Source organism: Tarenaya hassleriana, unplaced genomic scaffold (assembly GCF_000463585.1).
Source record: "Tarenaya hassleriana unplaced genomic scaffold, ASM46358v1 Cleome19, whole genome shotgun sequence".
NCBI classification, from domain to species: Eukaryota; Viridiplantae; Streptophyta; class Magnoliopsida; order Brassicales; family Cleomaceae; genus Tarenaya; species Tarenaya hassleriana.
The window spans coordinates 2,581,906-2,604,452 of record NW_010965304.1 but is presented as its reverse complement, the minus strand read 5'-3'; the positions used below and the strand labels follow the sequence as shown (position 1 = coordinate 2,604,452).

Genomic DNA, 22,547 nt, shown 5'->3' with positions numbered 1-22,547 from the left:
GGGAAAGAGAACATGGGGAATGAATGGGGATGGATTTAGAGGATATGGGGGCTTTGCTAGGGTTTCCGTACAATTCGGAATTAAACGCCATTGTCCCCCCCACTTGCCTAACTCGCTGTCCTTTTTTGGTACATTGAATCTAGACGCCTTTAGCATTATTATCGGCCCGGCCCGGCCCACGTTTTTTTCCCAAGCTTTTGGAAAGAGATATTTTGGACGAGTAAAAGTGTAGCTTTGTCGTCTTACGATCGCGGGAGGTTTATGGCAGCGGTGGCGATAAGGTTCGGATATACAATATCGTGAAATTTTAGGGACAAAATTGTAATTCTAAACACTCAACTCGATCTCATATTATAAAACGGTCGGGTACTCGAATTTTGGATACCCAATCAATGGATCGAGTCTGATATCAGAATTTCGGATGTCATTTCCACCTTATTGGAAATCTATAGATTTAGCGAGTCAAGGTTTCTACATGATCAAATCGTGAAACCTGTTCGTGCATTTTTAATAGAGATTTACACCAACCATAATGTATTAAACCTTGTATAGATCATGAGTTGTATAGTTTTCTGTAACTGTACAGGTTTGTCCAGTTGGTAAGATGACAACGGTCTGGGGTTCGATTACTCCTGGTATCAAGTTTCCCCTGAACCGGACAGATTCGGTTGTTTTACCTGTTCAACATGATTTGTCGACTGTTGCGTTGAGCCGTTGAGTTTACCATCCGCGATACCGTTTCATTCGCCCGGTCTTCTGGACTGTGAGACGTTGCAGAATCCGACCCGAAGAGTCGAGGGCGGGATTCCATTGTTATCCAAAAAAAAAAATTGTATAGATTTGACTGGCTTAACTGGTAAAAGACGAAACAAAGCTTTCGAGTCTCCACTCAGAGACAAATTCATTCACATGGACTTCCCCATTCGAGTCTACACTTGGGAACCCATACAACTTCGAATGAACTTCCTGATTAAAAAAAAAAAAACTGTAGGTTTGTGTAAATATGGATATACATACACATTTTCGTACGCTAAGATATTGTTGCATCTCATGATAATATAGGTGGGATTCGCTGAAATGGTAACTATTAATTCATCCTAGCATAAGCAATTCACCGAAACGTTGAAATGAATATGAAATTTTGTAGGAGACGTACGAATCATATATGAGATGCGTATAAGAATTTTAACTAAGGTCACTTTATCCCTATGTTTTCGGACCAAAAGCATATTTACCCTAAAGAATTTAAATATGATCGGTCCACTCTCGAAAATCTGATTAGTTCGTATCGAAACGTACCTTTACTGTCTTCACGGGTGTGAGGACCAGACATTGTTCATGTCTTCCCGATGGCGGATACAGCATCCTCCACCGTTAAATCATCCAACCCCCGACCGTTGATTTCAGAACAGAGAATCCGTGCCTCTTTCGATCTTCCTCCTTCCTTCAGTCCGGCCGCTAGCTCGTTACACGTAGAAACATTCAATAACAGACCACATCTGTGCATCTCTCTGTAGCAAGCATATGCCCCGATGTAATCCTTTTGCTCGCAATGCCCTTTCACCAGTCTATTATATGTATCGGCCTTCGGGACAAATCCCCGGGACTTCATGTCGTCGAACAGAGTTTTCGCTTCAGACAGCTTTCCCAGCCTCAGCTGTCCCAATATCAAACTGTTGTATGTAACGTTATCCATATCGATTCCCTGATCCATCATCCGCTGCTGCAAATCAAAAGCCTTATCCATATCTCCATGTTCGGCGTAGCAACGGATAACTTCGTTGTACAGTGATCTATCCGGTCTTAACTGCCTAGATGACAACAGCTCTTGAAATATCTTCTCGGTGAGCTCTGTCCCTTCCTTGGTACATGCACTGATCAAAGGATGGTATGTCTTCAGAGTGGGATTTATGCCCGATTTCTTCATATTTTCGTACAGCTCGAGACACTTTGGCACGTTGCCCACGTCTTTGTATCCAGATATTAGCGAGTTATACGTGATTACGTCTGGAGTAAGACCCTTGCTCGTGATCTGGAGAAGCATGTCCTCGGCTTCTGTTACTCTCCTGTTCTTGCATAATCCATCGATGAGCGTATTATAGGTGACAATGTTTTCACCGATTTCACTTTTGAGCATCTCCTCGAATATCCTGAAAGCATCTTTCAACCTTCCAAGCGAGAAACAACCTTTGATTAGCATATTGTATACCTGCACATTGGGTGAAACCCCTCTCTCTGTCATGTCCCTGAAAACAACCTCGGCTTCAAGAAGCTTAGAATCTTTGCACAGACAGTCTATAAGAGCACCATAGCTTACAACATTCGGCAATATCCCGTTCTTTTCCATCTCTTCAAGAATCTCAAAGCACTTATCGAACTCGCACATTTTCCCGTAGCCATCGATTAGTATGTTATATGTTGACACAGTAGGAGAAACTCCATTCAGTTTCATCCTCTCAACCACTTCCTCGGCCTTCTCCATCTCCCTCGCTTCGAAAAATCTGCCGATCAAACAATTATATGCAACATGGTCTGGCTTCAACCCCTGTCTCTCCATCTGTTCAAATTTCGTTCCTGCTCCATCGAAGTCGCCTTTCCGACAGTACCCATCAATTAATGTGTTATATATAACCTCATTGGGGACAAGCCCACCATCCATTTCTCTCTTCAAAATCTCTTCGGCCTTCTCAATCTTTCCCTCTTTGCATAACAGCTTCAACAAAATGCTGCAAGTATAAGTATTGAGTTTGACGCCATAGTCAACAGTTCTCTCGTAAACCCCCAATGCAGCAGCACTTTCGTTGTTCCTTGAAAATCCATCAAACAGAATACTGTAAGTATATGCATCAGGTAGAAAGCCGTGAGCTTTCATTTCCTTCATAACGTGTTCCTGCTTTGCATAGCCCGTTAAGCAAGGTATTGAACGTGACAAGATTCGGCTCAATCTTATCCATTTTCATCATCTCTCTCGCCTTAAAAGCTTTTTCAAAGTTTCCAACTTTACAATACCCGTCGATCAAGGAATTGTATGTCACTAACGTCGGTGATAACTTTATCTTAGGCATTTCATCGAACAGCTTCTCCGCATCATCCATCCTTTTCTCTTTGCACAACCCACTAATGATGACATTGTAGACGAACTCTGTCGGACGAATTCTCTCCTGCTTCATGCTATTAAAAAGCTCAAAACCCATACGCAAATCTCCCAATTTGACGGCGGCCTCAACAGCTTTCCCGTATATGAAATTGCTGGGACGAAAACCCGATTCCAGAATCTTCGAGAACACATCAAGGACTGTTCTGAATTGCTTCGTTTTTGTAAGGTGAGTAAGCAAAAGGTTCAACGATTCCGAACTTGGGAAAATACCTTCTTTTCTCAAGGCAAAAAACAAGTCCACAGCTTCAGTCATCATCTTAGACTCCATTACCACTGACAGAATCAAGTGGCCGAAGACGGATTTCAACGTCGGATACGATCGCGCGAAGTAGGAGAAGAGATCTGCCGGTGAAGCAAACGGCAACGTTTTCGAGCGAACCAGTGACGAGAGGAGCCCACGCGCAGTTCCAGTTCGGTTCTGCTGGAGAAGAACTCGGAGGTTCCGAAGCTTCTCATGGCTGTCAACATCTTTGGTTCCAGAACTCTCCGGCGGGTCTTCTCCGGCGATCGGGGGGTGACCGGATTGGGACTGGGGCCCGGGACCGGGTTGGGTCGAGTCGGAAGTTGCAGAGAAGGGACGACAAGGGCATGCTGGGGAAGACACCGTCGAATTGATAGAGATGTATCGGGATGATTTCGAGATGAGACGTAAGCGAGCCGCCATTGTTGCCCCGATGGATTCTCGCTTCTCAGAGAAAATATCAAACGAGAGGAGCGCAAAATTCGAAGTCCAAAGTCGCAACCCAGATGTACCTCCAAAGCCTCTGGATTAATTAGAGGCTTCAGCATTAGAATTCCTGTAAGATTATTTTTTAATGTTTTGACTCTTGTTGGTGACGAGTAGTAGTACGTACCAAAACAAATATATCAAAGTAATATATAAGTAGACGTTGGTTTTCTATTGAATAAATAAATTAAATATAATAAAAAAACATTTTTAAATATATATTTTTCGAATTTGATAAAATTTTACCGATCTAGTATATCTCAATCATCAAATATCATAAAATCGAATTTTGTAGTAAAAACACTATATAATTATATCTAAACAAAAATGTGGCAAAACCAACGTGGGATTATTATCGAGATGAGATATATATATATATATATATATATATATATCTATATATATATATATATATATATGTGTATATATATATTACATTGAATATTTGTGCATGGAAATAGATTACCGTCCATGCTGTTTCGAGCATTGGAAAACTTAATTTATCATTATTGTTTTTTTTTTTGATAAAAAATTTATCATTATTGTTGTCTCTTGAGCAAGTACTTCGAATCTTCTCTCATCTTCATGGCTGTCATTTTTACACTTTTTTTTTTTTGTTAAAAGGTGTATTTGTATTGATATATAATAATCAAGTACTACAAGAGTTTAACCAACCTACAAAAGTATAGTTACTTAACCAAAGGAGGATGTGAGCGAGTAAGTGAACAATGAAAAAGAAGTTTGGAACAACGGTCAAGGAGTGGAAAACCAAATTTGGAGCAAGGAGCTAGCCAATTGATGGTGTGAAAATCGAATGGCCGCCATCTTGTTTCGAAAACAACGATCAATATCTCTACGGATGGTAGACAAATCCTTGAAGCACCCCGTATGTAGTCTAGAATTTCTTTCCAACCAAACAATGTACAACCGTGTTTGCCACGTGAGTTGGGCTCCCAATAACCGAGTTTTGCATGTCCATCAGCCTAGCAACCAGTCCAGAATATCTTCCCATGAAGTGTGCGTTGGAGGTGTACCCCATTTCTTCATGGCCCATGTAAATAAGTCACTTGTATTAGGTAGACAGGTCAATGAGAAGCATCCTATACTCACTACAGAGTCCGACGAATACAATCATGAATGAATATCTCCAACATTGGTATCGTTTAAATTAGGTCACTGGTTCTACTTTTGTCCGCTTTGCGCATGGGAATCCCTTTTTGTATAGTTTAGTTTTTGTAAAACTCTAATTGGTCGGAAAGTAATACAAGCACATCTTATCAAAAAAAAAGTCACTTGTGTTTTACACATTTTTTCCGTTTCCAAATATCGTTTTATCGTCCCAAAAAAAATTACAAATGTATATTTTCCTATGTATAAGATACAGATTATGCCTTATATATATTTTTTTTATACATTTTGCAAAAATCTCATAATTGTGGAAAAATAATTTCAGTTGGACGAGGAACGATTTAAAATATACAATTTGTATTTTCTCTTTTTCGACATGGTTGTTGAGTTTGTACTATTTACATTACACCATATTTACATATTTACAGATAAAAAATATAATAAAATTTTCATCTCAAATTTAGTCGATTTACTATTTTTATTTCTTGAGATTTGATACTTTCGGACTTCGTCTTTATTAGACTGTGATACGTATTAAATATATGTTATAGATTCCTTCTGTCTAATGTGTGTGTATAAATATATATATATATACAAAAGACTCGTGTAACATATTTTCACCTAAAACATTATAGAGACATCTACCTGCTACTTATATATATATATACATTTTTGGCTGTATCACGGATTAATATATGTCATGAATTTGCATAGTCTATATTTGGTACCGTTGTCCATAAGTAGCACGTGAAATTTATGGTACGAAACCCAAATAAATAGATTATATTACTATTTCTGGAACTGGAGTGTTTTATCATCATCAACATTATTATTATTATTATTATGGGAATTAAATTATAATATTCGGTTCTTTGGACGTCGTTATTAACTTATTATGATTATTTTAAAAAAACTTATTATGATCATATTATGTGCGTTAAATGATATTTACATCTTTATTATAGATAGTATGGCGATATAATAGATGGTTGGGATAATAATCTTGATCTAAAAAAAGATGGGTACAAAAATATATTATCGGTTTATTTTAATCATTTAAAATTTATATAACTTTATTTATTAATTTCTTGAGATTTGATATCTTTGGACTTCGTCTTTATTAGACTGTCTTGCGAACTACGATAACTTACAGATTCCGTATGTCTAATAATTTTTTATATATAGCTTTTTGGACCGTGTAACATATTATTCTTTACATTAATGCTATTTAATACATCTTATCCAATTGTAAAAGATCTATTTCACATGAACACACTAGAAAAACAACCATACAATTTATGATGACAAAAATTTTCAATGACTATTAATTGTTACAATAAGGCTTTGCAATATATAGTTTTTAATAATAATGACCATAAAATAATAGATATGTGAAACTATTTTACAACCATTAGATTATATTTTATATTCACTAAAAAAACTGCGATTTGTTAATGCAATTAGTAGTGAAATTTCGTAACCGAAAAGGCAAAGATTTGCAACGAAACATAACTAGTGACAGTGTCTTTAGTAACGAAAAAAAAGTGTTACCATTTATATTACAATATCGTTGTTTTTTTTAGTGATTGATTAAAACTTTCAAGGTTATGATGAAATCATATATTTGACAACAATGTAATTATCATTGGCCTCTAATATATAAAAATATTTATGAGAACTTGGTGAATTAGACTAAAATATATAATTTATAAAAAGAAAACTAAAATTGCAATATTTAGACTTTCCTCTTTTAATGAGATGTATGCATGCATGAAACCCAAACTAACGCATGAAACCAAACTAAAGTTAATCAACACATGTACAAAATATGAATACATCACATGGTTTAAACTTTTTGTTTACTAAATATATAAACCTATATACAAACAGATCTCTCATATATATATATATATATATGTATGTTCACGTGCTTATATAAGTGCCCATACGTAAAAAAATACATATTCCTCTCGCCAAATGACCACATTAAAATATATACTGTGTATGAAGTGTGTACGCGTATGAAATATTAAAGTAAGATTATATTATAAAATATATATATAGCATATTTGTGTATTATATATCAGTGTGCCTGCATGCACTTCTTCCAAGTATTATCAGTCTGATGCAAGAGCTGGTTTGGCAAGAAGTACTGGTAAGCACAAGCCATATAGCTTTTCATTTCAAAGTTTGGTTGATTTTTTTTCTCGTGTTTTCTTGGAAAGTATGGTTTTTTTCCGGGAAAGTTTAAATCTTATTCACCAGTCTATAATACCTTAACTTGATCTGTTGTTTTTGTCAGATTGGAGACAGTTTTATTGATTCCCATACATTTGCATCGCCTATCCTCAGGTTTTGTCTGATCAAACCTGCTATCACTTACAGTCTGCTTGATTCCAGAAGCCATGATGAACTCGTTGGGAGGCAACCAAGTCGGAAAGGTTGATGTTGTCATCGATCTTTCCGGTGAAGAACCGTCGAAAGATGATACAAAGCGACCTTTCCCGTTCAAAGAAGGAGCTTCAATGGAGCCGAAGCTCGCCGGTAACGCTTGCAAGCCGCCGAAAATCCCTGCCCATGGTAATAACGACTGCCTAGCAAAGGCCAAATCTCTTACAAGGTCAGTTTACTCTAAGCCCAAGTCCCGGTTCGTGGAACAATCTCACCCCATGGATCTGAGAAAGCTGGAGGAGCATAGCGGCAATCTCGGTGAGCATTTCCATCTGGGTTCGTTGTCTAGGAGTACCTTAGGTATGGGGTCCCAAAATTTCGTATCAGCCAGGAGTTTTGCATCATTAGACGGCCAGGAAGAGGAAGATGAAGACGAAGACGAAGACGAAGAAATCTATATAAAGGTTAAACAAAGTAGAGAGAAGAACGGTGGAATGAGTACTCTAGCTTTGCTCCAGTTGATCGTATTCGCGGGCATGGTAGGCGCTTTGATCTGTAGTTTAACAATCGATGCGTTGAAGGAACGTTTCGTTTGGGGGCTCGAGGTATGGAAATGGTGCGTTCTGGCTATGGTGACGTTCAGCGGCATGCTGGTAACGAACTGGTTCATGCATTTAGTCGTCTTCGTGATAGAAAAGAACTTTCTTCTGAGAAAGAAGGTTCTGTACTTCGTCCACGGCTTGAAGAAGAATGTTCAAGTCTTCATATGGCTCGGCTTAGTTCTGGTCACTTGGGTTTGTCTGTTCAACCATGGAGTTAAACACTCGCCCGGCGCCACAAGTGTGCTAAACTTTGTACGGTGGACTCTTGTTTCCCTTCTGGTCGGGGCATTCCTCTGGCTGGTTAAGACGTGGTTGCTGAAGATCTTGGCCTCGAAATTCAACGTCAACAACTTCTTTGAAAGAATCCAAGAATCCATCTTCCACCAGTACATTCTCCAGACGCTCTCGGGACACCCGCTTATCGAAGAGGCGGAGAGGGTCGGGAGAGAGCCGAGCACGGGCCAACTAAGTTTCACGAGCGTCAAAGAAGGAACGAAGGTGAAAGAGAGGAAAGTGATTGATGTGGGGAAGGTTCACAACATGAGGCGGGAGAAGGTTTCGGCCTGGACGATGCGGAATTTGATCGAGGCGGTTAGAACTTCAGGACTCTCCACCATCTCCAACACGTTAGATGAAACCGCCTACGAGAAGGAGCATACTGACAAAGAGATCACGAGCGAGATGGAGGCAAAGGCTGCCGCTTTCGATATCTTCAGGAACATTGCTAAGCCGGGTCATGAGTAATATCGCTCTCCAATCACATTCCCTTTACAAGTTTCTCTTTCTCTACTGTTTTCTTGTGTATTCTAACGATTATTCATCGGTTTTGTTCTGCAGTTACATCGATGAAGATGATCTGTTGAGGTTCATGATCAAGGAAGAGGTGGATCTTGTATTTCCATTGTTCGAAGGATCAGAGAACGGGAAAATTACAAGGAAAGCTCTTACAGAATGGGTGGTAAGATTCTTCTTATGTTCTTTAATCTTTAACCATTCTTGGTAAAGATACTGAAAAGGTGATTTGCTGATTTTTTTTTTTTTTTGTTACAGGTTAAGGTTTACACCGGTCGGAAAGCCCTAGCACATTCCTTAAACGACACGAAAACGGCGGCAAATCAGTTGAACCAACTTGTAGCGGTGATCTTGGTCGTCGTTACGCTCATCATTTGGCTTCTGCTTCTAGAGATCGCGACAACGAAGGTTCTTCTGTTCTTTTTCTCACAGACAGTGGCTCTGTCTTTCGTGATGGGAAGCAGTTGCAAAAACCTCTTCGAATCCATCGTGTTCGTGTTCTTTATGCACCCTTTTGATGTGGGTGACCGTTGCGTCGTGGATGGCGTTCCGGTAATTAACTAACTCCATCTTTTTTCTTCGTTCTGCAATGGACAGACGCAAGACAATCTTATGTTTTGCCCTAATCCTTTCTTTGTTCTTATTACATCCTCGGCATGGCAGCTGCTGGTTGAAGAGATGAACCTGTTGACGACAGTGTTTCTGAAGCTGGACAACGAGAAAGTGTTCTATCCGAACGCGGTTTTGGCCACCAAACCCATCAGCAACTACTACAGAAGCCCGTCAATGGGGGAAGCCGTGGAATTCTCGATCGCATTCTCCACGCCCATGGAGAGAATCGCTTGCCTCAAGGAAAGAATAGCCGAGTAAGTGCAGGAAAAAAAAAAAACCCCACTTGAATCTTTTTCTTGTCTTTTGGATTACATCTGAAGATCTTGTCTGGTTTTTTGTTGCGTGTTCAGATACTTGGAGCAGAATCCACATCACTGGCAGCCGGATCACATCGTGCTGGTGAAGGCCATTGAAAACGTGAACAAAATCAAGATGGCTTTGTTATGCATGCACACCATCACCTTCCAGCAAATGGGCGAGAGGAATCTCAGAAGGACCGAGCTCGCTTTCGCCATCAAGAGAATGTTCGAGGAGCTCCAGATAGATTACAGCCTCCTTCCTCAACAAGTTCATCTCAAAAACCAGTAACTGCAATAGACGAGAAATTTATTTCCCCACCGGTTTAAGATGTGTTTCCACGTGAACCGGGTCGGTACAAGTTCGGTTTTTGTTAACCGAAGAGTTGGAAGTAGTTTTCAACGGTGGTGGTGTATTTTCTGTGATTATTATGGGCTTTCATTAACACTTCATTGGGCCTATAATGGGCTTTAACAGTTATTTAGATTTTCCAGAAATAAATTTAAAAAAAAAATCCACCATAAATCGTTGAATCGAGGAGGAATCGTGAATACCAAATACTCCCTCCGTTTAATTTATTTTACATTGGCGTTTTAGATTTAAATATATTATGTAAATAATTATTGTATTAAGATATTTAATTAGAATGAGTAAAATTGGAAAAAATATAAAAATATACATAAAAAATCTGAAAAAGTCATTTATTTTTTTTGAAACAAAAAATTATTCTTAAGTATATATAAAATATGTGTCGTCTGTACTAGGTTATAGGATCTACATTGATTTTTCCTACGTTTAAACTATCATGGAAATACTAAAGTTTTTGGGTAAAAGAGACCTCGGAAATCGAGGATTCCTTGAAAGCGGGATTTAAATACATTTATTATTTATTTCTTTTTTGATAAATACATTTATTATTTTTAGCATCGTGATACTATATTATTTTGTCATCGTTTATGTTCGTGTAATTATTTAAATGTCAGTTCAAATTCAAAAAGCATTATATCAAAAATACCCTTAATTTGCTCTAATTTGTCTTTATCTCAAATTTAATTTACCAGATTCGGTTTCAGTCACTGCAACTTGCAATTTATTTGGAGTTTACATGCCCTACAAATTTGTAGCACCGTCACCGTCACCGTCACCGTCAGACCGGTCTTTGGTTGCTGCCTTCTGAAGAGGTTTGACAAGTGGATCTGGGATAACTCGTCTTGTGACCGCCCAATGACACGTGGCGCGGTGGGAGTCGACGAGCAAGCATGAGCGGCAGAAAACGAGATACTCTTATTCAAAGAGAGGGTTCATCTTGTCTGCTCCATCTGACATTTCCGCCGCTGAGGTATGCCATATTTTCCGACAGCAACAATGAACGCCAAGAAACCAAATGCTCCAAGGAATAGTCTCGCACCTCCACTCATTTTCCTAGCATCCAAACAACAAAATTCCAAACGTGAAGAAATATGGAGAAACACAGTTGACTACGTACACATGTTCTTACTCACCTGAGAGGTCTTCGATGGTTTTCTCCCATGGCTCTGTCCCTGTAAAAAAAAAAAGATAACTGCTTTCTCAGATCCAAAGGAACAGACTTTTCTTATGATTTTGTGTCAGTTTACTTCATCAGACAGCAATAAAAGGGTTTAAGCCATAATCACACGTTGGTATCTCCGGGTAATCACCACAGTCATTCACTCCAGAGAAATCCTCCATAGTTTCAGCCTCTTTCTCCTTCAATTGCTCGTCTCTGGTTTCATCAATGGAGCCTTCTTCTGTTGAAACAATACCATGTTCGTTTGATGCATGGTTGTACTCGATGCGTGGTCTACACAGAGATTCTGTATACAACTCTTTCGCTTCGTAGACAAGAGCAACCCCTGTCTGAAGAACAGTGACTTGACCGCCGAAATCCACTTCAACTTCCACTCGATCACCTTGTTCAAAATCCAGATCATCGTTCGGGAGGTGACCATGACAGAGATGTTGTTCACGGTACATACGAACGTCAAGTTCTTCCGTCCTGCATGTCCGTACACTACCCTTCGTGTGATTCTTCACTGTGATGGTCGGAGAGTATTCAGACACGACATTGTTCAGATTACTCGTGTAACTCGCGCATAGCTTCATCCCTACGGAATCAAGATTATGAGCTTCAGGAACTGTGAAAGAGACCGATTTCGTCTCATCCTTTAAGCTGAACCAGCTCGGGAGTCTTGATCCTGGAAGAAAAATTCCTCCATAGCCCCTCACAGTCCACCCCTATTAACACAGAATATTCTTCAACCACGACCGCATGAACTCTTTCGTTCAATCAAGATTAGATTCGGACGAAGAAAAAGAAGAATGAATGAAGAAACGAACCTGGAGGAGACTCTCTTTGAAAGAATTCGATATGCGCTTGCACATTTCCATGCGGATGACTCTAATCGTTTTCAGTTTATCCAGACCGGTTGCCTCAACAAGGTTGACGCAGTTGGTGAGGTACAGAGCTTGCAGAAACGAGCATCCCGAAAGATCGGGAGTTCTTTCCAGAGATACGCAGTCAGCAGCATGCAAGTATTTCAAGCTCGTGGGTAAGCTATAAATCGACTGGAGTTTTGAGCAGTTATCCAATCTGAGAATCAAGAGATTCTGAAATCTCGCAAAATCGGTTTTCAGATTCTGGAAATCGTTGCCCCGTAAGTCAAGTTCCTCGAGACAAGGGAAACTCCGGATGTCATAAGGGTTCATCAGCTCATCGGATAGACTGCAGTAACTTAGACGTAAAACCTTGAGAGAGTTTAAGCTGATTAACGAGACGGGGAGAGGGCTTCTTCCAAAATGGGCATAGCCATTATTCCATGATCTCTTGCAGCCGCAAAGGGATAAACTTTTCAGTCTCTTCAGCCGAATGATCGAAGAGGGCACTTTCTTTATAGCCGTATGATCTGCAAGAAGAGTCGTTAAACCTTCCATTCCGCCTAAAGCATCATCCAACTTCTTGAGTTTTAAGCAACCTGAGAGAATGAGAGTCTCCAGAGATTTCAGCTGGTAAAGCTCTGAAGGGAGGCCCTCAAGCCGAATGCAACCATTCAAATTCAAGAATACGAGTTTTTCGTGAAGAATCCCGATGGAACTGTGAATCAAAACCAAGCTTCTGCAATCCACCAATAGGATCTTCTCGAGGTTCGGGAGATAAGAGAAGTCTGGAGTCTCTGTGAGATAAAAGGAATGGCTGAGATCAAGGTATTTTAGCTTTTTAAGGTGCTGAGCCTGCAAAAGACAGCGGAAAGTATACAATCAAACTGAGAAAAAAAAAAACTCCGAAAAAGCTCGTTGAAACATGAAAGAGATCATAGTTGGTTTCGATTTGTACCCCCTTAGCACTCCAAAGCCGTCTCAGGTTGCTGTACTGCATGTCCATGACAACTAAGGCTCGTAAATAAAAGTTTTCCGGTACGATCTCCAAGGGAAACTTGTGCCAACAAAGCCACCGTAAACCTTTCGGAAAATTCTCATAGCTTCCTATGATTTGTACATTACCGAGTTGTAACAATCTCAACTCGGGCAAATTCAAGAACGCTCTAGCATCCAAGATCTTGGTATCCAGAGCCTGAGCGTTCAGGCTGAGTCCTTCCACTTCTTCTGTCCCCTGTCATCATCGGACAAGCAAACTTCTTAGACAGAAACTCTTGCAAGATTCATTCTCTCCTGGTAATGATTCTTTCGATAATAAAGGAATGCAATACGTTGGTCCCTACCGAATATTTCGTCAATATATCAAAAGCATCATCCGGTTCCCACACTCGACTACGTTTTCCGCAGTTCTTGGGAGATTTTTCTCGGACAATATGCCTCCCCATGTCTCGTATCAAGTCATGCATCATTAGCTTGTCGTCGTGGACTGTAATGAGAAACCTATCCATTAGAACACTGAGTCCTATGTCGGGACATAACCCGCATCCATCTAATATATAACTCGCATAGTCTTTATCCATTCCGATGAAAAAGCAGGCGACGTCCAAGAATATATCCTTCTGTACACTGCTCAGTCCGTCGAAGCTGATTCGAAGTTTTTCTTGAATTTTATCGTCGGGTTGTTGTTTCAGCAATGCCAAAGTACTTTTCCACTCTCTAATGGTTCTCTTGGACAGAAAAGCACCCAAGACTTCTACAGCTAAGGGTAGTCCTCCACAGTATTCAACTATATTTCCCGAGAGCCCGGAAAACTCTTCAGGCGGTTGTTTTTTCCCGAAGGCATGCCAGCTGAAAAGCTCGAGGGATTCACCTCCGGTAAGTTCCTCGGGTAAATACATTCTTTCGACCCCAAGCTGCTTCAGTAAATGCCTGTTTCTAGTTGTAATGATTATTCTGCTTCCTGGACCGAACCAGCTCACCTCTATTGCTGTTGAGTTAAGCTGGCTCAAGTCTTCAACATCGTCGATTATAACGAGTACCCTTTTCTGGCGGAATCTTCCTTTTAACGCGTTAATGGTGCCTTTGACCGCTGTGTCGCTTCTCTTCAAGATGTCGGAAAGAAGTTGTTCCTGCAGATGGAATTTCCCTTCGGGTGTAACGAAATGCTCTCTGAAGTTATGTAAGAAACTTTTTCCTTCGAAAAGATGCGAGAGTTCATTATACACGGCCTTGGCTATCGTTGTTTTACCAAGCCCGCCCATCCCGCAGATTCCTATAACTTGGACATCGTCAGACCCGATGCTCATGAGTTGAAAAAAATGATGCAGACGCGATCTTATTCCGACATCATATGATGCTACACGCAGGTATGAACTGTCCAACTTTTGAAGAATCTCTCTAGCAATTTCTTTGATGCATTCTGCTTCGTACCTGCATAAATGAACAATGCTACACTCAAATTCAGATCCTTTACTTGTTTTAAACATGTAATATGCTTTGTCATGAACAAATGGGAAACAAGACCAAACTGACCGGTCACTCAAATGCCACCCGGACAAATTCGCGACGTCTCTCAAAGCTACTCTCCAACTCTGCACCTTGTTCGACGGGTTTCGGGTTTCGTGTTTCAAAAACGCTTCAGCAACTGTCCCTATCTGTCTCCGGATATCCGACGGATGAACGTCGTGAAAAATCGGAAGAACCATTTGTCTGGAGTTACATCTGCAGCAGTTCATAATGCACAGAAGCTCTTCAAGACACCATGGAGATGACGCATAGTTCTTGGACAAGACGACGATGAGAATTCTGGATGTCTCGATGGCTTCTCGAAGCTTTAAGACGATGTTTTCTCCTCTCGGCAATGCTACATCGTCCCTGAACGTGTGTATACCGTTATCCGTCAGAGCATAATAAAGATGATCTGTAAAGTTCTTCCGCGTATCGGATCCATGGAAGCTCAAAAACACGTCGTAGCTCCACCGTTCTTGAATCCGTTCCATGATTTCACCTATATCTGACACGGAAGCTGCGGAAAGAAAACAAGTTGTTGAACAAGATTATCAAGAAAGACAGATCTCCATGGAAAGTTATGTTTTGTCGGTAAATGCACGAGGAGGAAGTAGAAGAACTCAGAAAACAACAAGGGTAAAACATGACAAAGATCAAGAGATGTTACGAAACTTTAACCGAAATCTCTCGAAACGAGCTTCTTCTTCAGGAGATCAATGCAAGCTCAGATCATAACACCAGAACCGTGCCCTAATTACAGAACTCTACTGTCGGAAAGATCAGATTTGGTCTTAAAGGGAATTTTCAGATGACTCATGATAGATGTAAGAGAAGCAAACAAGTGTCAAATGCCGGCGAAGAACAAAGAGAGTGCCACGAGATGAACTTACCATCAGATTCAGGAGCTAAAGCATGAGAATTTTCACACGGGGAAATCTGGAATCTCTGCTAATTTTCTGCTCGATCGATTACATCGACAAAGTCTCAAGAAGAAAAGTGCGTTGACCAAGTCTTGTGAAGACAAAGTCGTACAAGTGACAATTAAAAAAGGCTATATATATATATATATAAATACCTGGGTTTTGTTATATTTTAAGAATTGGTCAACAACATAATTAAAATATCGGTACATAATTAAAATATCGGTTGACTCAAATAAAAATACAGTTAAGTCGTTTGAACAAGGCAAAGGTTGGACCGTATTATGGAAAGGTAAAACTCATAAACAAATTTTAAATTTGTAAAATAATAGAAAACAAAATTTTTAAATTTTGTATTTAATAAATTTATTTTAAATTTATAAAATATGTTATTATAATTCTTAAATTTTTTAATTGGTGTTAAAAAAAATCTCGACATTTTAAAATAAGTTTAAGAATTTTATTGATATATTTTATAAGTTTGAGGATTATAATTAATGACATTTTATGATTTGAGAATAAATTTGTTTGATAAAAAATTTAAAAATTTATTTTCTACCATCAGTTTTAGAATTTTTATAGATTTTATCCTTAATATTAAGTTTGGAGTAGTAATATCGGACGGCGGAGAAAAGAGGATCAGTTTTCAACGGCTATGATGTCTTTTTCTATTATTACTGTGCTACGGCCTTCGTTAGAATCGTTACCTAACTCCAATGGGCCCTTAATGGGCTTGAACAGTGATCCACGACTTTGGCAAAATTTTAATATAATTATTGAAAACAAATACCAAATATTTTTTTTCAGAAATAAATTAAAGTATATGCTTTATCGGAATATATATATATATTATGAAATATAATGAATCGCACTGATAACAAAACTAATGTTGTCCGTACTGTTTATAGCATCTACATTAACTTTTCCGAAGCTCTATACCAGTAATGACAATTTAAAAAAATTGTTAGAAAATAAAAATAAATTACATAAAACTTTAATAAAATTACACTGGTCAAAGAATGACAACAAAATCATGGAGATGCTAAAGTTCTTTGGTAACAGAGACATTGGAAATCTCGGATTCCTGGAAATTAGGGTAAACGTGGGAAATAAATAAATTTCTTGTTTTCTGTCATCGTGCTACCATATTTTATTTTATCATTGTTTTTATGTTTATGCATTTAAATAAGGTCGGTTCATATTCAAAACGTTGAGATTGAATTAAAAATTTAGTTATAAACTTTCCATATCTCAAATTAAATTGGCGAGATTAGCTTATAACTTCAATAAACTTGTTCTGTTCCATTCATTTCAATATTTAATTTGGAGTTTGTCTGTCCAAAAAAAATATTTATTTATTTTCTATTAAATGTTTAATATAGCAGGGAGAATAGTTAACCCCATTATATATATAGTAATTAGTCAAAATCAATATATTATGAAATAAATGAAAATATATTTTTACATATTCCTAATCCGGCAAAGGATATGGTCAAACTTGTTATATTCCTTTGCCTATATATACACATTTAACCACATCATCTTCTTGGCCAAAACTATAACAAAAAATAATTTTTTTTTTTATAAATTCTAGCGATTAATTTTATATTCTACTTCAAAACCCTTAGGTGTTTTTTAATAGTGATATGCTTAAATCTAGGGATTTGATTGTTTTGTTTTTCCTTAAAACTAGGAACATGTTTTCATATAATAAGCCTAAATTAAGGATATATTGTCATTGTTTTGTGTATATAAACACATGTAATCTCACTCTTGAATACAAGATTAAAAACATTCAAATTCTAAATCTTTTTTATGGTATCACAACTACCATCGAAAGATTTTTTTTTTTCTTTCTAAACCTTAATCTTCTTCCTCCTCCTCACGACCGTCGCCTCTCTTTCGTTACGAGCCTCTCTATCGATATGGCCGCCAACATCTTATACAACACATCAACTCTTCCTACCGACACCGTGACTCCTTATAGCTCCGACAACCCGTTGATCAACGTCAACGTTTCGAATGTCTCGAAACTCATAACCACCAATTATTTAACGTGGAGTCTCCAAATCCGAGCTCTTCTTCAGGGATATAATCTCGACGGATTCCTTAGATCCGACACAAGCTCCAACACCGACGGTCACCTCCGACAACGTGGTCTCCTCAAACCCCGTCTATACGCCATGGTTTAGGCAAGACCGGCTCGTTTTCTCGGCGTTACTCGAATCGATTTCTGAGAGTTGCCAAACCCTCGTTGCCTCGGTCGTCGCTTCGAATTGCTCAAACCTATGGCCGCTCCAGTCGAGGCTATGTCAAACTCATCAAGGATCACATGAGGCGTTACACCAAAGGAGCCAAAACCGTGGATAAGTACATGAACTTCTTCAAGGTGAAAGCCGATGAACTCGCTCTCCTTGGTAAACCGATGGACCATGAAGACCTTGTTGATCTTATTCTCGGTGGCCACGGTGATGAATACAAACCGGTCAAAGACATCATTCACGCATAGGACACCACAATCTTGTTTGTGGAGCTTCATGAGAAGCTCCTAAGTCACGACATCGACCTTGCAACCGCGACCCCATTGCTCAACACACCGATCACGGCCAACATGTCTCAACATGGCTTCCGAGGCTCGTGGTGTCCTCTTTCTCTACAAGGCCCTCGACCTTACTCAAGTTCGAAGTCCCCTCGACCATCATTCACGCAGTCTCGTGGTACATCCCCTCGTTCCTCTTCTTCTCGGGGATACTTTGGCAAGTGCCAACTTTGCGGGATATAAGGACATAGTGCTCGAACATGTCGTCTTCTTCCTTCCCCCTTTCGTTCCTTCTCGGACCGGCCATCACCGCCTGGTCCCGCACCGTGGCAGCCCTTGGCCTTTCAGTCGCTATGTCATCACTATACGATGCTTCTTGGCTACTTGACTCGTGAGCCTCCCACTATGTGACCACCGATCTCGCCAACCTATCACTTTACGCTCCTTACAATGGCGGAGATGAAGTCACCATCGGAGATGGTTCCGGCCTTGCTATAACACACACGAGTTCTTTCACTCTTCCCTCTAACACTCGTCCCATATTACTTCATAATGTTCTTTTTGTCTCGTCCATGCATAAAAACCTCATTTCTATTCATCAACTTTGTCAGTCTAACAATGTCTCAGTGGAATTCTTTACTCATTTCTTTCAGGTGAAAAATCTCAACACGAGGGCAATACTAGTAACCGGGCAGCTCCATAATGGTGTGTATGTTTGGTCAAGTCTGAGTCTATCTCTTTTACAAACTCCTTCGAATAAGTCACCGTTTCTTGCACTCTCGAGTGCCAAGACTTCCCTTTTTGAGTGGCACTCTAGGCTAGGCTATCCATCTAAAGATATCCTTCATTTTGTTGTTTCTCATTTTTCTCTACCATTGTCACATAATTCTCAAGTCTTGTCTTGTGAACCATGTTTTATTACTAAAAGTCACAAGCTTCCATTCTCTATATCTTCGGTTACTTCTTTGCGTCCTCTTGAAATTTTATATTCCGATGTTTGAACGTCTCTTCTTACTTCTTTTGACGTCTTCAAATACTACGTCATTTTTGTCGATCATTTCACTCGCTATACATGGTTTCTATCCCCTTCGTCAAAAGTCTCATGTCTCTACCGTTTTCACTCGTTTTAAACCTCTTGTCGAAAACCGTTTTCAAACAAAAATAGTCACATTATATTCCGACAACGGTGGCGAGTACATCGCACTCAAATATTTCTTATCCACTAATGGTATTTCACATTTCACAACAACTCCCCATACACCTGAACATAATGGCCTCTCCGAGCGAAAACATCGCCATATTGTTGAAACGGGTCTTACCCTTCTTTCCCATGCATCTATCTCACCCGAGTTTTGGACCCTCGTTTTCCCAACGGCCGTATACTTAATTAACGGTCTTCCTACGTCGGTTCTTGGTCATCGGTCTCCCTTTGAGCTTCTTTTCACTGTCACACCAAACTACTCCAAACTTCGCACATTTGGTTGTCTTTGCTACCCATGGCTTCGGCCGTATTCCCGACACAAACTTGATTCCCAATCACCTTGTATATTTGTTGGTTACTCTCTTACACAAAATGCTTTTCTTTGCTTCCGTGTTGCTACATCGTGGTTATATGTATCCCGACATGTTGAGTTCGTCGAGTCTGAGTTTCCTTACTCTCGTCTCGTCTCGGCCTCTAACGTCGGTTCTACATCACCCCTATCTACCTCCCATTCTCACTCCTCACTTGTTCCGACTTGGCCGTCGACAAACACATCAGCGCCCGTGATGCTCCCACGTTTGGCTCCTTCATCTCCAGAACACACCGATTCACCCTTGACTAAACACTACGACCCCTCGTCAGACTCTTTACACCGTGACCCGCATGATACTACCTCACCATTACCATCTCGACTCTCAGATCCCTCACATAGTCCACCTATTACATCGGCCTACCCTCCACCAATCGTCACTGAGCCATTAGTCACCACCAACACTCATCCAATGGTCACTCGGGCTAAAAACCACATCACCAAACCTAACCCTAAAATCTCCTTATCCACCACTCTTGACCATTCCCAAGACTTGGAACCCACGTGTGTTTCGCAGGCTTTGAAGGATCCAAAATGGCGAAGTGCGATGACGGAGGAGTTTAATGCCTTGCTTCGCAACGACACTTGGAGTCTTGTACCTCCACACCCGTCTTACAACGTCATTGGTTATAAGTGGGTTTTTCGAACTAAGCGTTTATCTGATGGCTCTGTTGACAGGTACAAAGCTCGTCTCATGGCAAAGGGATTTCAACAAACGGCCCGGTATTGACTACACTGATACATTCAGTCCAGTTATCAAACATGCCACCGTTCGAAGCATTGTCGTGTCAAAAGGTTGGACTCTACGACAACTTGGCGTCAACAATGCTTTTCTCCAATGCACACTTCATGAAGATGTCTATCGTACCCAATCGTCGGGATTCATCGATCGAGATAATCCTTCATCTCTATGCAAACTTCACAAAGCTCTATACGGTCTTAAGCAAGCTCCGAGGGCATGGTAAAATTAGTTTTGCCAGTTTCTCCTCCACTCCGGGTTTAGTAACTCTCTCTCTGATACTTCTTTGTTTATCTACCACCGTGATAATGTTGTCATCTATCTCCTTGTTTATGTGGATGACATCATTATCACCGGTAGTCACAATGCATCGGTACAAGAATTCATTGATCGTTTAGCTCAACGCTTTTCCGTCAAGGATCTCAGTGATCTAGCTTTCTTCCTTGGTGTTGAAGTTACCCGGACAAGTAAGGGAACTCTTCTCACGCAACGACGCTACATCACAGACATCCTCTCATGCCATAATATTAGGGCTGGGCATTTTTACCCGAGACCCGCGGGTTCACTGGTACCTTGTCTCACGGGTATCCAAAACATGTAACTCGTGAGATAACAAGATAGAAAACGGGTTTAACGAGATGAAAAACCCGAGTTTCGGGTTCGGGTTCGAGTTTAAAGATTTTCTGACGGGTTATCTCGCGGATACCCGATAATATTCAAAAATTCCAAAAATATCCTTTATTTTTAATAATTTTACAAAATACCTAATTCTAACCTAACCCTAATTTTATTCTACCTAATCTCTTTATCGTCGTCAACCTCTCACCTCCTTTTCTTTTTTTTTTTTTTGTCAAAGACTCACTCTCTCTTTGTCTTCTCTTCGTTCCTTCTTAGAAGTTGTTTTTAGTCATCCATGGTGGAAGCACTACATACTTTTTTTGGATAGGTCCATAGATTCTGTTTCCGTCGTCTCGCCGTCTCATCGTCTCTCCCTCGATTCTGTTCGTCTCCACCGTATGTGTCTCCCTCCGTTAGTCCATTTCGCCGGCTGTCTCAGTTTGCCTCCTTCATGTCTCGTCGTCTGCGTCTCAAGCTTGTCGTTAGTCTCGTCTTCGGTGCTCAGACTCCCTTCGTCTCTATCTCTATCTATTCGGTGTTCTCCTCTTTCTCCGCCTTCGATTTTCTCCGTCTCTCTGTTCGAATCTGCCTCCCTCGTCTCTGTTCCACTCTGCCTTGTCTGGCTTATTTCACAACTTTATTCCCCCTCTGCTCGACTGCCTCGTCTCTGTCTTGCTCTCTCTCTGTTCGGGTAAGATTTCATTTGTAGTGTTGATGTTCGAATCCGTCTCTGTTCGAATCTCGGCCTCGGTTTCGTTGTTGATGCTGGGAAAGATTCTGCACAGATTTTTTTAAGTCACTCACGGGTTTGGATCTCGCGATCGGATCTCGCGAGTACCCGATCTCGTGTGGCGGGTATCCGAGTCACGGGTACCCGGGCTTCGTGAGATAGAGAACGAGACATTTCATTATAAAACACGATGAGATCGAGACCGAGATCGAGATACCCTAAAAAGTCCGGGTACCCGCCCGTGCCCACCCCTACATAATATGGCCTCGGCAAATCCCGTGCCGACTCTCATGCCCTCCACGTCGGCCCTCCACTTTCACTCTGACACTCCTCTTGATGATCCTACCGACTTCCGACAAATTTTGGGCAGTCTCCAATACCTCCTATTTACTCGCCCTGACATTGCTTTTACCGTCAACAAGTTATCGCAATTCATACATCGACCAACCTCGGATCATTGGCAAGCTCTGAAGCGTGTTCTCCGTTATCTCAGTGGAACTCGCACCCTTGGTATCTTTCTCTCCAGCTCCACATCTCTGTCGTTTCACGCTTTTTTGGATGCCGACTGGGGTGGCAATCGTGATGACTTCACCTCCACTGGAGCTCACATTATATATCTCGGCCACAACCCCATCTCATGGTCCTCCAAGAAGCAATGATTTGCTGCCAAGTCTTCAATCGAAGCTAAGTATAAATCGGTTTCCACTACTGCTTCAGATGTTCAGTGGCTTGTCTCACTTCTATCTGAGCTTGGTGTCTCTATCTCTCCCATGCCGGTTATCTACTACGATAACATTGGTGCCACTTATCTCTCGGCGAACC

At 40.4% G+C, this 22,547-nt stretch overlaps 3 protein-coding genes across 8 annotated transcripts; 1 reads left to right on the top strand and 2 right to left on the bottom strand.

Moving 5' to 3' along the window:
- Positions 1-502: 502 nt before the first annotated feature.
- LOC104811221 (pentatricopeptide repeat-containing protein At5g12100, mitochondrial) lies at positions 503-3,882 on the bottom strand. The gene is given in 3 exon segments (XM_010537868.2): positions 503-966; positions 1,300-2,888; positions 2,890-3,882. Coding segments are annotated over 2 exon segments (2,484 nt in total). The 5' UTR covers positions 3,822-3,882; the 3' UTR covers positions 503-966; positions 1,300-1,336.
- A 3,231-nt stretch (positions 3,883-7,113) lies between these two features.
- LOC104811219 (mechanosensitive ion channel protein 10-like) lies at positions 7,114-10,194 on the top strand. Of its 4 annotated transcripts, none has more exons than XM_010537864.1 (6): positions 7,114-7,167; positions 7,315-8,745; positions 8,843-8,963; positions 9,056-9,349; positions 9,461-9,663; positions 9,760-10,194. In XM_010537864.1, the coding sequence occupies exons 2-6, from the start codon at positions 7,418-7,420 to the stop codon at positions 9,995-9,997; spliced, it is 2,184 nt and encodes a 727-aa protein (XP_010536166.1). In that variant the 5' UTR covers positions 7,114-7,167; positions 7,315-7,417; the 3' UTR covers positions 9,998-10,194. The 4 variants fall into 4 exon arrangements, with proteins under 4 accessions (XP_010536166.1, XP_010536167.1, XP_010536169.1 ...); XM_010537865.1 differs by having other exon boundaries at positions 7,146-7,167; positions 7,365-8,745; XM_010537867.1 differs by having other exon boundaries at positions 7,147-7,167; positions 7,398-8,745.
- A 529-nt stretch (positions 10,195-10,723) lies between these two features.
- LOC104811218 (TMV resistance protein N-like) lies at positions 10,724-15,628 on the bottom strand. Of its 3 annotated transcripts, none has more exons than XM_010537861.1 (8): positions 15,499-15,628; positions 14,633-15,125; positions 13,444-14,530; positions 13,059-13,334; positions 12,065-12,955; positions 11,364-11,962; positions 11,209-11,247; positions 10,724-11,128 (listed from the first exon to the last, which is right to left on the bottom strand). In XM_010537861.1, exons 2-8 carry the CDS (start codon positions 15,097-15,099, stop codon positions 11,008-11,010), a joined length of 3,480 nt encoding a protein of 1,159 aa, XP_010536163.1. In that variant the 5' UTR covers positions 15,100-15,125; positions 15,499-15,628; the 3' UTR covers positions 10,724-11,007. The 3 variants fall into 3 exon arrangements, with proteins under 3 accessions (XP_010536163.1, XP_010536164.1, XP_010536165.1); XM_010537862.2 differs by lacking the exon at positions 15,499-15,628 and adding an exon at positions 15,281-15,470; XM_010537863.1 differs by having other exon boundaries at positions 11,036-11,128; positions 11,386-11,962.
- Between the last annotated feature and the right edge of the window lie 6,919 nt (positions 15,629-22,547).

What these genes read in the sequence shown, in the direction of transcription:
- LOC104811219 (XM_010537864.1), top strand. Translation starts at nt 7,418, where the DNA reads ATGATGAACTCGTTGGGAGGCAACCAAGTCGGAAAGGTTGATGTTGTC. An exon ending in ATTGCTAAGCCGGGTCATGA is followed by an intron (nt 8,746 to 8,842) that starts GTAATATCGCTC and finishes TTTGTTCTGCAG; the next exon opens with TTACATCGATGAAGATGATC. An exon ending in CTCAAGGAAAGAATAGCCGA is followed by an intron (nt 9,664 to 9,759) that starts GTAAGTGCAGGA and finishes TTGCGTGTTCAG; the next exon opens with ATACTTGGAGCAGAATCCAC.
- LOC104811218 (XM_010537861.1), bottom strand. Translation starts at nt 15,099, where the DNA reads ATGGAACGGATTCAAGAACGGTGGAGCTACGACGTGTTTTTGAGCTTC. An exon ending in GGGTGGCATTTGAGTGACCG is followed by an intron (nt 14,531 to 14,632) that starts GTCAGTTTGGTC and finishes TCATTTATGCAG; the next exon opens with GTACGAAGCAGAATGCATCA. An exon ending in GATTACCCGGAGATACCAAC is followed by an intron (nt 11,248 to 11,363) that starts GTGTGATTATGG and finishes TTTTTTTTACAG; the next exon opens with GGACAGAGCCATGGGAGAAA.